Raw genomic sequence first — 15,739 nt, 5'->3', positions numbered from 1 at the left:
TGGAGTTAACCACGTATCTTGGTCCTAGTCCATTAAAGGCTTTGTATCTAAGGAGGAAGACCTTAAAGTCAGTTCGGACCGTTACAGGAAGCCAGTGAATGCAGCTAAAACTGTTTCTATTCACACTGAAGCTCAACGATGCTCCACACAATCACATCACAATCTGACATCTGATATATTACTGACATTTAAGCCTCAGGCGTTTTGTTAAATCAGATAAGACATCAAAAGCAAAACTGACCATCTGTTGACCGAGTAAGGGGTCTGCACAGGAGATCAGAAGTCTTTGAAAGGGTTTCTGTCCTTTATTACTTTGTCATCCTGGTTGTTGCTAGGCAGAACGACTGTGTGTCCTTCTCCATGCTGGCGCGTACTGAGTAAAAGAGAAAGATTCATCACTCCGTCGTCTGTTCTTTTCTTCAGAGAAACTTCTATTACAGAACTTCTACTACATCAGGAGGGTCAAACTCATTTTCAACCAAGGGCCACATAAAGCCCAAGTTGATCTCATGTGGGCCGGACCATTAAAAAGATGGATGGAAGGAAGGAAGGAAGGTTGGAAGGAAGGGAGGGAGGGAGGGAGGAAGGAAGGAAGGAAGGAAGGAAGGAAGGAAGGAAGGAAGGCAGGAAGGACGGAAGAAATGAACATAGGAAAAGAAGACAGGAAGGACAGATGGAAGAAGGGAAAGAAGGAAGGACAGATGGAAGGAAGGAACAACAGGTATCAATCTCAATCTCAATCTTTATTTGTATAGCGCCAAATCACAACAAAGTTATCTCAAGGCACTTTACACATAGAGCAGGTTCTAAACCGTACTCTTCAAGTTTTAATTTATAAAGAGACCCAACATTCCCACATGAGCAAGCATTTAGCGACAATGGCAAGAAAAAACTCCCTTTTAACAGGAAGAAACCTCAGGCAGAACCAGGCTCAAAGTGGGCGGCCATCTGCCTCGACCGGTTGGGGTAGAGGGGAGAGAGAGCAAGAATAGGAGAGAGAGAGAAGCACATAGAAAATAAACATTGAAGCTAGAAGGTCCGGGACTGGAATCTGTCATCCGGACGTCTACAGGCCCAGATTGCCTGTGAGATGAGAAAGCACAGACAACTCCGGGGAAGAAGTGTAGGTTACTGAATGCATTAATAGTACATGAATGTTATTGGATATAGATGGATGGATAGAGAGAGAGAGAGAGGAGGAGAGAGGAGCTCAGTGCATCATGGAGGTAGGAGTCCCCCGGCAGTCTAAGCCTATAGCAGCATAAACTAGGAGCTTGCTAACTATAAGCTCTATCAAAAAGGAAAGTTTTAAGCCTACTCTTAAAAGTAGAGAGGGTGTCTGCCCTCCGGACCGAATCTGGGAGATGGTTCCACAGGAGAGGAGCCTGATAACTGAAGGCTCTGCCTCCCATTCTACTTTTAGAGATACTAGGTACCACAAGTAGGCCTGCGTTCTGGGAGCGCAGTGTTCTGGTAGGTACATAAGGTACTATGAGCTCTTTAAGGTATGATGGAGCCTGACCAGTAAGAGCTTTAAAAGTGAGGAGAAGGATTTTAAATTCTATTCTTGATTTTATGGGAAGCCAATGCAGTGAAGCTAAAATAGGAGTAATGTGATCTCTCTTTCTAGTTTTTGTCAGAACGCGTGCAGCTGCATTCTGGACCAGTTGGAGAGTCTTTAGAGACTTGTTAGGGCAGCCTGATAATAATGAATTACAATAATCCAGCCTAGAAGTAACAAATGCATGGATTAGTTTTTCAGCATCATTTTGAGACAGAATATGTCTGATTTTTGAAATGTTACGCAGATGAAAATAGGCAGACCTTGAAATTTGTTTTATGTGGGAATTAAAGGACAGATCCTGGTCAAATATAACTCCTAGGTTCCTTACAGTAGTACTGGAGGCCAAAGTAATGCCATCCAGAGTAGTTATATCATTAGATAATGTGTTTCTAAGGTGTTTAGGGCCAAGCACAATAACTTCAGTTTTTTCTGAGTTTAACAGCAGGAAGTTACAGGTCATCCAGGCCTTTATGTCCTTGATGCATGTTTGTAGTTTAGTTAACTGGTTGATTTCATTAGGCTTTATTGATAGATATAATTGAGTATCATCTGCATAACAATGAAAATTTATTGAGTGTTTCCGAATAATATTTCCTAAAGGAAGCATATATAAGGAGAATAGTATTGGTCCAAGCACTGAACCCTGAGGAACACCGTGTTTTACTTTTGTTTGCATAGAGGATTTATCATTGACATTTACAAACTGAAATCTATCTGACAGATAGGATTTAAACCAGTTTAATGCTGTTCCTTTAATACCAATTAAATGTTCAAGTCTCTTTAACAGGATTTGATGATCAATAGTATCGAAGGCAGCACTAAGATCTAACAGGACGAGGACAGAGAGAAGTCCATTGTCTGATGAAGTTAGGAGGTCATTTGTAACTTTTACCAGTGCAGTTTCTGTACTATGATGAGCTCTGAATCCAGACTGAAAATCCTCAAATAAGCTGTTAGCTAAATGGAAGGAAGGAAGGAAAAAAGGAAGAAAGGAAAATAAGACAAGAAGGAAGGAAGGAAGGAAGGAAGGAAGGAAGGAAGGAAGGAAGGAAGGAAGGACAGAAAAACTGAAGGAAGGAAAGAAACAAGGAGGAAGGAAGGAAGGAAGGAAGGGAGGGAGGGAGGAAGGAAGGAAGGAAGGAAGGAAGGAAGGAAGGAAGGAAGGAAGGAAGGGAGGGAGGAAGGAAGGAAGGACGGAAGAAATGAACAAAGGAAAAGAAGACAAGGAGGAAAGAAGGAAGGAAGGAAAGAAAGAAGGGAGGAAGGACAGACAAACTGAAGGAAGGAAGGAAAGAAATAAGGAGGAAGGACGGAGGAAATGAACAAAGGAAAAGAAGACAGAAAGGAAAGAAGGAAGAAAGGAAAGATGGAAGGAAGGACAGACGAACCAAAGAAAGGAAAAGAAGACAGGAAAGAGAGATGGAAGAAAGTAAGAAAGTGAGGAAGGAAAAGAAGACAGGAGGGAAAATGGGCTGGATTGGACCCCCCGGCGGGCCGGTTCTGGCCCACGGGCCGCATGTTTGACATCCCTGTACTACATGATATATGACTGATATCTGATATCTCCATTTTACCATCGGGGCTCTGTCACAGTTTCCTCACACAGTCGTCCTGGTTCCAGTCTGAACGTTAACGTGACTCTTCCTCCACAGTCGTCCTGGTTCCAGTCTGAACGTTAACGTGACTCTTCCTCACACAGTCGTCCTGGTTCCAGTCTGAACGTTAACGTGACTCTTCCTCACACAGTCGTCCTGGTTCAAGTCTGAACGTTAACGTGACTCTTCCTCACACAGTCGTCCTGGTTCAAGTCTGAACGTTAACGTGACTCTTCCTCACACAGTCGTCCTGGTTCCAGTCTGAACGTTAACGTGACTCTTCCTCACACAGTCGTCCTGGTTCCAGTCTGAACGTTAACGTGACTCTTCCTCACACAGTCGTCCTGGTTCCAGTCTGAACGTTAACGTGACTCTTCCTCACACAGTCGTCCTGGTTTCAGTCTGAACGTTAACGTGACTCTTCCTCACACAGTCGTCCTGGTTCCAGTCTGAACGTTAACGTGACTCTTCCTCACACAGTCGTCCTGGTTCCAGTCTGAACGTTAACGTGACTCTTCCTCACACAGTCGTCCTGGTTTCAGTCTGAAAGTTAACGTGACTCTTCCTCACACAGTCGTCCTGGTTCCAGTCTGAACGTTAACGTGACTCTTCCTCACACAGTCGTCCTGGTTCCAGTCTGAACGTTAACGTGACTCTTCCTCACACAGTCGTCCTGGTTCCAGTCTGAACGTTAACGTGACTCTTCCTCCACAGCTGAGACTCAGTGACAGGAAACAGACGCTATTAAACATCTTCTGTCTCTTTCTGTCAGAAACCATCACCATCCACCAGATGGTCTCCATTGTGCTCTTCTTCATCTTCACCATGACGCTCACCATCACCATCTTCGTCTACAGGTGAGAGCTGCTGCTGCCCAGCGGTAAAATCCAGTGTATAAGTTCCTATATTTACCTTTTATAAGCAGTTTAAACACAGTTAATAAATGGTTTATAACACACTGATGTGTAGTTTTAAAAGGAGATTAACCCTCCTGTTGTCCTCGAGTCAAGGAAAGAAGGAAAGATGGGTGGATTGAAGGAAGGAAGGAAAGATGGAAGGATGGATGTTATTGATTATTGTCATACAGAGTAGAAACGTTTCTCACCAACTTAAAGAGGCAGAATCTGCTTTATATAATATGTTTAACCCTCCTGTTGTCCTCAAGTCAAGGAAGGAAGGGAGGAAGAAGGAAGGAAAGAAGGAAGGAAGGAAGGGAGGAAGGAAGGAAAGGAGGAAGGAAGGCAGAAGAAGGAAGGAAGGGAGGGAGGAAGGAAGGCAGAAGAAGGAAGGAAGGAAAGGAGGAAGGAAGAAGGAAGGAAAGGAGGAAGGAAAGGAAGGAAAGGAGGGAGGAAGGAAGGCAGGAAGAAGGAAGGAAAGGAGGGAAGGAAGGAAGGAAGGAAGGGAGGAAAGGAGGAAGTAGAGAGTGAGGGAGAAAGGAATAGAAGAAGGGAGGAAGGAAGGAAAGAAGGACAAAGGAAAGAAGGAAGGTAATGGCGAGGAAAGAAAGACAAGGAGGGAGGGAGGAAAGAAGGAAGGAAGGTAGGAGGGACGTAAAGAAGGAGGGAGGGAGGGAGGAAGGAAGGACAGAAGGATGGAAGAAAGGGGGATGGAGGAAGGAAAGAAGGATAGAAGGAGGGAGGGAAGAAGGATAGAAGGAGGGAGGGAGGAAGGACAGATGGAATGAAGGAAGGAAGGGAGGAAAGAAGGAACAGTCAAAACAGACGGGGTCAATTTGACCCGGGAGGACGACAGGAAGGATAACGTCACAGTTAATGTTGGTGTCTCCTGCAGGAGGATGAAGCTGGAGAAGGAGCTGGTGGCTCAGCTGTGGAGGATTAACTGGGACGACATCAACATGAGTAACGTGGCCAAAGTGCTGCGTAGTGGCAGCAGGATCACTCTGTCACTGGTCAGCACACACACACACACACACACACACACATACACACACACACACACACACGCACACACACACACACACACACACACACACACACACACACACACACACACATACACACACACACACACACACACACACACACACATACACACACACACACACACACACACACACACACACACACACACACACACACACACTCTATCATCCTGTGTTTTCTCTGCAGAGAGGCTCTAACTACGGCTCCCTGATGACTGGAGACGGAAACCTGCAAGTTTTTGCAAAGACTGGATACTACAAAGTGAGTGTGTGTGTGTGTGTGTGTGTGTGTGTGTGTGTGTGTGTGTGTGTGTGTGTGTGTGTGTGTGTGTGTGTGTGTGTGCGTGTGTGTGTGTGTGTGTGTGTGTGTGTGTGTGTGTGTGTGTGTGTGTGTGTGTGTGTGTGTGTGTGTGTGTTCATTAGTGTTGATAATGAGTCAGACACAAAGAGGAGCGCTGCAGATAGAATTAGAGACCATTTCATCTCAAACACAGCCTGGTCTCTCCTCTGATAGTACTGCACTGTAAGTATGATTTAGAAGTATGTCAGTATTTCCTTTTAACCCTCCTGTTGTCCTCGAGTCAAGGAAGGAAAGGAGGAAGAAGGAAGGATGGAAGGAAGGAGGGAAGGAAAGAAGGAGGGAGGGAGGAAGGAAAGAGGGAAGGAAGGAAGAAAGGGCTATGGAGTAAGGAAAGAAGGAAGGGAGGAAAGAGAGATGAAGGAAAGAAAGAGAGAAGGAGGGAGGAAAGAAGGAAGGATAGAAGGAAGGAATAAAGGGCTATGGAGGAAGGAAAGAAGGAAGGGAGGAAGAGAGGGGAAGAAAACAAAGAGAGAAGGAGGAAGTAAAGACAGAAGGAAGGAAGAAAGGGGGGTGGAGGAAGGAAAGGAAGGAGTTAAGGAGAGAAGGAGGGAGGGAGGAAAGAAGGACAGAAGGAAGGGAAGGAAGGAAGGAAGGATAGAAGGAAGAAAGGGAGGAAAGAAGGAACCGTCAAAACAGACGACACAAAGCTTAATGCTACTTTACATTTACTTCATTTCAGAGGTAAATATTGTAGAGCTGCAACTAAACATCAAGTCTTCTTAATGTTAAGAAGGTGACTTGTTACATTAAAATAATATGATGAGCTTATTAAATACAATGCATTAACAAAGATTAAACCTAGCTGTCCTAGAAGTAGTTTTTATTTGTATACTTTAATATCACAAATCAGAAATGTGCCTCAAGGGACAAATCTGCACAATCTGTCCGGCAGTAACATCCTCTGCAAACTCCCCAAAAACACAGAAAGAGCAGCAGAGGACAGACAGGAAATAGATTCATATCAAACTCACAGGATGAAAAACAGGATGACAGGATTATTTATAATAATTATCATCAATAACACTCCTGTTGTCCTCGTGTCAAGGAAGGAAGGGAGGGAGAAGGGAGGAAAGGAGGGAGGAAGGAAGGGAGGGAAGGAAAGAAGAAGGAAGGAAGGGAGGAAGAAAGGGAGGAAGGAAGAAGAAGGAAGGAAGGGAGGAAGAAGGAAGGAAAGGAGGGATGAAGGGAGGAAGAAGGAAGGAAAGGAGGGAGGAAGGGAGGTAGGAAAGGAAGGAAGGAAGGAAAGGAGGGAGGGAGGAAGGAAGGAAGGAAGGAAGGAAGGAAGGAAAGAAGGAGGGAAGGAAGAAGGAAGGAAGGAAGGACTGGAGAGAAGGAAGGAAGGAAGGAAGGTAGGGGGAGGAAAGAAGGAAAGAAAGAGAGAAGGAGGGAGAAAGGAAAAGAGGAAGGCAAGAAGGACTGGAGAGAAGGAAGGAAGGAAGGAAGGAAGGAAGGAAGGAAGGAAGGAAGGACGGAAGGAAGGACAGGAAGGAAGGAAGGAAGATGCACCAGTTTAGGCTTTAGCTCATGAAAGTCAGTTCACTTCTTCAGGATTTCCAGCTGAGACTAAGATCAGGATGAAGATGAGGATGAAGATGAGGATGAGGATGAGGATGAAGATGAGGTTGAGGATGAAGATGAGGATGAGAATGAGAATGAGGATGAGAATGAGGATGAGGATGATTGACGGCTGATTAATCTTCGTCTGTGTTCTTCCAGGGAAACATCGTGGCCATTAAATACTCCAACAGGAAACGCATCGAGCTGAACAGGATGGTCCTGTTTGAACTCAAACATGTGAGTGTGAAGGTTTTTATTTCAGAGTAAAATTAAGATCAAATATAAAGAAGAAGAGGAAAGATTGAAGCCACATGATCTGATATAATATGGCTTAGTGATCAGGTTTGTTAAAATGTACATTTAGTATTTTTGTTGGTTTTATATCATTTGAAATGACATTTGCACCATTTTTTACCAAAAGTAAGACTGAATGCTCCTGAAAATGTCAAATGGTGTAACCACAAAATAATGATAAATATTACATATTTTATCACCTACAGTGTATTTAAGTGGACTTATACTAATAATGACTTCATTTAAAAAATGTAAATGTTTCCTGGTCTCCATGGTTACCAGAGTAAATGTAATATTTAGAACCATTGTATTCCATTACCTTTATTTAATATAAAGTTATAATGTAAGATCATGCCAAACTAGTTGATATGGTGTTTTATTGACTATTTACTGTTTTTAAGCAAGTTGAATTATTTGGTACAAAGTTTTTATGGTTACACCACTTAGACATTTTTGCCATAATCCTCTAATATATTCTCTCTAAATGGATTAAAAGCAGGAATTCGATGCTGGGTCCACAAAAAAAGAATGTGTGCAAGTTATTCATACGTTTATTTTCACATTTTAACCCTTTAAATTTAAACTAAACCACATGGACACAAATAAAAAGATGAGTTTCCAGGATTCCTTCACACAGTCTAGTATCTGAAATATTAAATCAGAGATGATTGATGTGTGTAATATTTCATGCAGAAAGGTCACAGCTCCTAAATGCCAAACTGGCAATTAAAACCCTTTAGTTGGACTCATTTAACCTGCAGTCAGTGATTCAGAACAAAGCGTCTGGGCTGAAAGAACAATAATAAATAATGTTGGTCTGCTTAGTTAAGTTCCTCCATGTTCCTCAGAGGATGAATCGATACTGTAACACTGTAGTCTGTTAGATCTTCTTAAGGTTGAAAATGTGCATAAAACCATGTGGACAGAAACAGTTAATATATTAAAATGTCTCCGTTTGTGCAGATGAGAGACGTTCAGAACGAACATCTGACCAGATTCATCGGTTCCTGCATCGATCCTCCGAACATCTGCATCATCACAGAGTACTGTCCAAGAGGAAGTCTGCAGGTACACACACCTGTCTCTCTCTCTCTCTCTCTCTGTCTCTCTCTCTCTCTCTCTCTCTCTCTCTCTCTCCCTCACTCACTCACTCTGTCACTCACTCTCTCTTTCCATCTCTCTCTCTCTCTCTCTCTGTCTCTCACTCTCTCTCTCTCTCTCTCTCTCTCTCAATCTCTCTCCCTCTCTCTCTCTCAATCTCTCTCCCTCTCTCTCTCTCTCTCTCTCTCTGTCTCTCTCTCTCTCTCTCATTGACAGTCTTTACTTTGTGTCTTCAGGACATTTTGGAGAACGACAGCATCACTCTGGACTGGATGTTTAAATATTCTCTCATCAACGACATCGTGAAGGTTCATTTCTTTTTATAATCAGCTCAGATATTTAATGCAGTGGTGCTTCAGCGTCTCTCCAGCTTCCTCTTCCTTTTCCTCTTCCTCTTCCTCTTCCTCTCTGTGTAGGGCATGGTCTTCCTCCACAACAGCGTCATCTTCTCTCACGGGAAACTCAAGTCGTCAAACTGTGTTGTGGACAACCGCTTCGTCCTGAAGATCACAGACTACGGTCTGAGCAGCTTTCGGTCTGACAGCGACTCGGGCAAAGACGCTCACGCCTACTTCGCTCGTGAGTCACAGCTTCAGCCTCCATCACAACAACCCCTGCAAGATTTTAACATTTATATTTATATTTAACATATATATGATCATGTAGAACTAGTCTAAACATAAGCAAATGAACCAGATCTTTTCCTGGTGAAATACAGGAACAGAAACTATCTGATCAAAGAATGAATAAAAAAGTTCACAAATCTTGAAAAATTGGTGCAACTGAATGAAAACATAATTTAAATGTTCAGACAGTGCAGCTATTGCATGATGATATTCAGCTGAGCCTCCTCCATGAGTAAATTTCCGGAAACCTTTCCATGGGAAGTTAAACTGGGGAATTTTAGAAACTTTCCATGGGAATTAACTGGCAATTTGGGGTAATTTATACAAACTGTATCACCTGTATACAAACACAAATATAAACATTTGATTTTGTCGTAAGTAGACATGCATGCAAACTAATACAATTTAAAAAAACAAACATTTTGACAGATTTATTTGTGATCACAACTTTAATCAATTCTTTCATTGAGCAACTAAAACGTGAATGTTGAGTAAAATAAATATAGTTCCTTCTATAAATCATTTCTGCATGTGATGGAGGAACAGGGGAAATATTCTACTGGATTTACATTAAATGTGGTTGTTTATTTCCATTAATTCCCGTTAATTCCCATATATTCCAAAATATATTCCCATATATTCCGAAATGTTTTCCCATTAATTCCCATATATTCCGAAATATTTTCCTATTAATTCCCATATATTCCCCTTAATTCCCATATTTTCCCATTAATTCCCATATATTCCGAAATATTTTCCTATTAATTCCCATATATTCCCCTTAATTCCCATATATTCCAAAATATATTCCTGTTAATTCCTATGGAAAGTTTGCATTTTAAGAAATTTCCGTAATTTTGCAACCCTATCCATGATACACCGAATGTGGCAATGTGTTATAATATTAGAATATATTAACTACATTAAATAAGACATGAAATATAAATACACAAGAGCACAAGAATATATTTCCCAGTGAGACTCTTCATCTTCATCTTCATCTTCATCTCCATGTTTCCTCTCCTCCGCCCTGCAGAGAGGTTGTGGATGGCTCCGGAGGTGCTCAGGATGGAGTCTCCTCTTCCTCAGGGAACTCAGAAAGGAGACGTGTACAGCTTCGGCATCATCCTCCAGGAGGTGGCGCTGCGCCGAGGAGCCTTCTACCTGGAGGGAGAGCCGCTCAGTCCTAAAGGTGAGAAACACTAAGGGTCCGGTTTACTGAAGGTCTGCATGTGTAAAAACCATAGACTGCATATTAGAAATGGACGTAACATCCGTGACGTCACCCATTGGTTTGTGGACTGCTGCTCGGAGGCCAATAGTATCGGATCTGAGCAGCGCCATCTTGAAAATTTCAGGTGCATGCTGGGAAAAATAAAAACAGGGATTCTACTTATATGGGCATCAGGAGGAGCATGAGGCGCCCTCCTGAACCTGTGAACCAATCAACCTGTCAATCACGACGTAGCCACGCCCTAATGCATACCCTGCTTTATCGTCACATATAAAATCAGGGAGGCCAAAATGTCCCAAATGAACATCATACTGCATTGAAGAAGGCTTTAAACTAACGATTGAGACCATAAACACATTTTGAAAACGTTTACTGAGGTTAGAAATCAAGTGAGAAGTTGGTGAATTCTCCATTGACTTGTATAGAGACGGAAGTCTTTTTGACACCAAAACGGTCGCCCCCTGGTGGCCTTTTGATAGAATGCAGTTTTAAGTTACTTCCGCGTTGGCCTCATTTCAGAGGACCGGAACTCCCCCCCTGAACCAACCTCATTATGAGACCAACACGAGACACATATAGGCGCACAGACTGGTGCATCTGTTATTTAGACAACGTGGGCGCAGGGCGAGAAAATGAGAACTGCGCCGGGGGAAACTAACAAAGACACATGAGCCACGCCTTCCATCCACTGTGCACCGACCGCAAGATGGAGCCCCTAGTGTTTCCATTCCCTTCTTACAGAGTCTGTTTCCTCTTAATGGAAGACATCGAAAAACCGTTGCTGTTTTTTCAGCAGGATTCATGTTTATCCAGAGAGGAACAGACAGACTTCATTAGAGAAACTAATCTCTTCCTATCTGTTTCTTCATTCCTTTACTGAAGTCACAACAGAAACAATTTAAACTCTGTCAGTCTGGAGTTCAATTTAACAGCAGTCAACATATTATATCAACCCTCCTGTTGTCCTCGAGTCAAGGAAGGAAGGGAGGAAGAAGGAAGGAAAGGAGGGAGGGATGGAGGAAGGAAGGAAGGGAGGAAGGAAGAAGGAATGAAAGGAGGGAAGGAAGGAGGAAGAAGGGAGGAAGGAAGGAAGAATGAAGGAAGGGAGGAAGAAGGAAAGGAGGGAGGGAGGGAGGAAGGAAGGAAGGAAGGAAATGAGGGAAGGAAGGGAGGGAGGAAAGGAAAGAAGGAAGGGAGGAAGGAAAAGAAGGAAGGAAGGAGGGAGGGAGAAAGGAAAAGAGGAAGGGAGGAGGGAGGAAAGAAGGAGGGAGGGAGGAAAGAAGGAAGGGAGGAAGGAAAGGAAGGAAGGAAGGAAGGAAAGAAAGAGAGAAGGAGGGAGGAAGGAAAGACAGACAGAAGGAAGGAAGGAAGGAAGGAAAGAAGGAACAGTCAAAACAGACGGGGTCAATGTGACCTGGGAGGACGACACGAAGTGAAAAATAAAAATACTGTTTAGAAAGATTTAGTCTGAGCAGACGCAACATGCTGATAACAGATTTGTTCCACTGAACACTTTCTCAGATGTGAAAACGTAGATATAAAAAAAAAGGAAGTAAGAGGGCCAAAACCACAGAGTCCGAAATATTCCTGGAAAGTTGAGATTTTCCAGTTTTTCCTTTTTCCAGTTTGGTTTTGGGCTTTAAGCCGAGGTCAAGATCTGAGGAGTCAGATTCAGAGCGACGTCTTCTGGAGGGAAAGTTTAGTTTGGAGCTTTAGTAGAGCAGACGACTAGAGTACGACTCTAATAAACACTATCTTTAGTTTAGTTTAGTTTAGTTTGGAGCTTATATGACAGACTAACACAGTATGACTCTAATGGCGCTTTTCCACCATACAGTTCTAGCACTACTCGGCTCGCCTCGACTCGGTACCGGGAACCTTTTCCATTACAAAAAAGTACCTACTCAACGTGAGCGGGGTCGTCATAGCAACGCTGCCGTGACTTCGTTTTATACGCGACACAAACACATAAACAATGGAGGACATGGAGGCGATGATGTACTTGCTGCTGTATGAGGCTTTCTGTCTCACACAGAGCAAGAGAAGAGAAACGTATCGCTGTAACGCTGTTGTTGGTATTTAAAAATGCCGGGTTTGATTCTTGTGTGGGACGGCTCATGACTCTTCCAGTGACTCTCTGACCAATCAGTGGCCGGCAGTCTGTTGACGTCACAGTTAGTATCGGCTCGGCTCGCTTGGAACCTCGACAGAGCAGGTACTAAAAAAGTACCAGGTACCAGGTACTATCCCTGATGGAGACGCAAAAAAAACCTAGTCGAGTCGAGTCGTGCTGGAACTGTGTAGTGGAAAAGCTCCATAATAAACAGTATCTTTAGTTCAGTTGAGTTGAGTTTAGTCATTAAATGTATGCAATTCTAATACACGTGTAAATAAATAGAATAGATCATCATATGTTCTTGTTTTCTTCATGTTTAAACAGTGACTCTGCTGCTCTTCAGGGTAATGGTGCAGACAGAAAAACAGTTTGAGGAGATTTAGAGTCAGAAAACAAGCGAGAAGTCAGATCAGGTTAAATAAAGGATCGTGTTCCAGCAGCTTCGGGCTTCATCAGGACTCATTGTGCTGATTTAACTCCTCCGTCCGTCTGTCTGTCTGTCCTCAGAGAAGCAGCCTGATCATAGCAGCGGCTCATTAACCCTTAAAACTGATAAATGTTTATATTGAGAGCATTAAAACCACCACGAACACCTTTGTTGTAGCTTTAAATGATTTTCAATAAAGTGAGACAGAAAATATACATATATAAAAATATCTCAACTTTAAAATTCACCATTTAATGACGACATGGAAACACTCTCTGCTCCCTAAAAGCTTCATTAAGGATTAATCACACATTTATTAGCCACTGATGACTCATGAGGTTTTTATGAATGAAAAATAGATTTATAATTCAGCAGTTTTCACTAAATATAGAGTCAGAATATAAACAAGTATCTAAGAGTTAATTAGAAAGTGGTAATTTGCTGTTGACTCGTGTCGTACGTGTCATTGATCTGATTGGAAACCGCATCTGTGTTTAGTCATCGATCGGGGGAAACAGGAAGCGGTCGTGGTGAAGTCGTCGGTGGCAGATCGAGACATTTGGAGCAGTTTAGTTTGAGTCGTGACGAAGACTGAATGAGAGGAATTAGAGACGGAGCATGACATGAATGAAAGCAGCAATTTAGACCCTGATTTAGGAAGAGGAGGAGGAGGAGGAGTGTGTGATGGATAGGGTGAAAAAGAAACTTCGACCTGTTGCCAATGGAGACAATCAGCCAGCTGGACGAAGCTTCGATCTCTCCGCAGTGTTTCTGTCCAACTGCAAACTTTAAAACCACTAAAACAGCCTCAGAGCTGTCAGACCAGAACTCGTTTATTTAAAACCAGATCAGGGTCCAATTTCAGTTGTAGTGAAGAGTCACTTCGTGGAAAAGTTCCTGTTTCCAAAACCACAGAGGACATGAGGGAGGGAGGGAGGGAGGGAGGGGGGGGGGAGTTACAGATGAAGTGTGTTTCTAGGAATTTTGGAGAAAAAGAAACTCATTAATATCAAGACTGACAGTTTATTCTCGACCCTCCAAACAGCAAAATAATAATCCGTCTCTGTGGCGACGGAGCGAACTTCATCTGCCAAAGAAGTTCATGTGATATGATTGAAAGCTCCGGAGCAGCTACTGAACGGACTCCGTGGTGAAGCTGTTTTTATAGGTGTATATGTTCTTGTTTTTTGTCCAGCTGTTTAATAAAATGAAAGTATCTCTTTAGAGAAAACATGATTTTCACAAGCTCTACTCAGCTCTACTTATTTAGAGTTGAGAAATTAGAGTTTTATTGCTGCAGGAAAAAGTAAAATTATCTGGACAGAAATATGTTCATGAATTAAAAAGTTAACACACTTTTCAGGAGCTTTTCAACATTTGATTTGATTTCATTAACTATCTGGAGGACCAGTTCTCAGATTTTATGAATCCTACTGATTGCACTTTTGCAGGTGACACTGCCATTTATTTGATCGAGTCCTCTGATTGCTTGAGTCTTTATGATTTAATGGAGTTTGAACTGTAGCCTTAATGTCTTAATGTGATTGTTTTATGATTTGCTTGTTTTTAATTATGTTGCCTTGTATGACCTCCTGGTTTTAATTTCCTGTTTTGTAAAATCAGTGAAAAGCGCTTTATAAATAAAGATTATTATTATGAAACTTGGCAAACATGCAAGTTCCTGTCAGACAGAAATAGGTGTAGACCCGACCTGACAGGCCCTTAATCCTCCGTCTGTATATCTCATAGACTGTATATAAGAAATGGACGTAACATCTGCAACGCCACCCATTGGTTTGTGGACTGCTGCTCAGAAACCAATAGTATCGGATCTGAGCAGCGCCATCTTGAAAATTTCAGGTGCATGCTGGGAAAAATAAAAACAGGGATTCTACTTATATGGGCATCAGGAGGAGCATGAGGCGCCCTCCTGAACCTGTGAACCAATCAACCTGTCAATCACCACGTAGCCACGCCCTAATGCATACCCTGCTTTATCGTCACATATAAAATCAGGGAGGCCAAAATGTCCCAAATGAACATCATACTGCTTTGAAGAAGGCTTTAAACTAGCGATTGAGACCATAAACACATTTTGAAAACGTTTACTGAGGTTAGAAATCAAGTGAGAAGTTGGTGAATTCTCCATTGACTTGTATAGAGACGGAAGTCCTTTTGACACCAAAGCAGTCGCCCCCTGGTGGCCTTTTGATAGAATGCAGCTTTAAGTTACTCATTTCAGAGGACCAGAACTCCCCGCCTGGTATATCTGCATGCTGTCTGCTCCTCCTGTTAGACCTGAGAGAAGTTCAAACTCTGCTAACTGTCACACCTCCACACACCCGGCCAATTACTGCGTGAAGTCAGTTTGTTGCAGAAAGTTTAAAAATACTGGACAGAAAGCAGGTTTCAGATGCTGTTAGTCGAAGCAACAATCAGTTTGTTTGATGCAGACTGAGATGAGACATGGCTGTAGTTTTATTCTCAAGCATAGTCAAAGTCTCTTAAGAGTTATTGAGTCTGTCTTTGTGCATTTCACAAGGTAACCTGTTTGTTATTTCTGTCCTCATTTGTTATTTCAGAGGAGTTGATAAGTGAGATCTTTCTTTTCAGCATCTTTTGGCATCTTCATCCAATAGAAAACGTTTCTCCTCCTCAATGCAGATTGGCTGTTTCTTCCTCTGCCTTCTTCTATTTTTAGTCGCTTATTTCAGGTGACGATCTCTCCCATTGACTGTACGACCATTGGTTATCATGTGGACTCAAAAGTCACATTATGACCATTATTCTTATGAAGTATTAACTGAAAACCTGAGCTCATTCAACCCTGAGATGCTGAGTTAGTAAATACAACATAATGCAACATAGATCAAATTATCATAATCTGTAGGAGACCAAACTTAATCCTCTCATACTAAACAA

The 15,739-nt window shown here is 42.5% G+C and overlaps 1 protein-coding gene across 1 annotated transcript in view; it reads left to right on the top strand.

The window, feature by feature from the left end:
• LOC133983077 (atrial natriuretic peptide receptor 1-like) overlaps positions 1-15,739 on the top strand; it is a 90,632-nt gene that overhangs the window by 66,379 nt on the left and 8,514 nt on the right. The window contains exons 8-15 of the mRNA XM_062422029.1: positions 3,932-4,016; positions 4,951-5,068; positions 5,289-5,363; positions 7,179-7,256; positions 8,277-8,381; positions 8,651-8,722; positions 8,831-8,993; positions 10,077-10,232. Of these exons, the coding sequence (XP_062278013.1) occupies positions 3,932-4,016; positions 4,951-5,068; positions 5,289-5,363; positions 7,179-7,256; positions 8,277-8,381; positions 8,651-8,722; positions 8,831-8,993; positions 10,077-10,232 (852 nt within the window). The remainder of the gene's footprint in view (positions 1-3,931; positions 4,017-4,950; positions 5,069-5,288; positions 5,364-7,178; positions 7,257-8,276; positions 8,382-8,650; positions 8,723-8,830; positions 8,994-10,076; positions 10,233-15,739) is intronic.

This window comes from Scomber scombrus, chromosome 7, assembly GCF_963691925.1.
Source record: "Scomber scombrus chromosome 7, fScoSco1.1, whole genome shotgun sequence".
In the NCBI taxonomy this organism is placed as follows: Eukaryota; Metazoa; Chordata; class Actinopteri; order Scombriformes; family Scombridae; genus Scomber; species Scomber scombrus.
The sequence above is the reverse complement of the archived record's forward strand: the minus strand, read 5'-3'. Positions and strand labels throughout refer to the sequence as shown.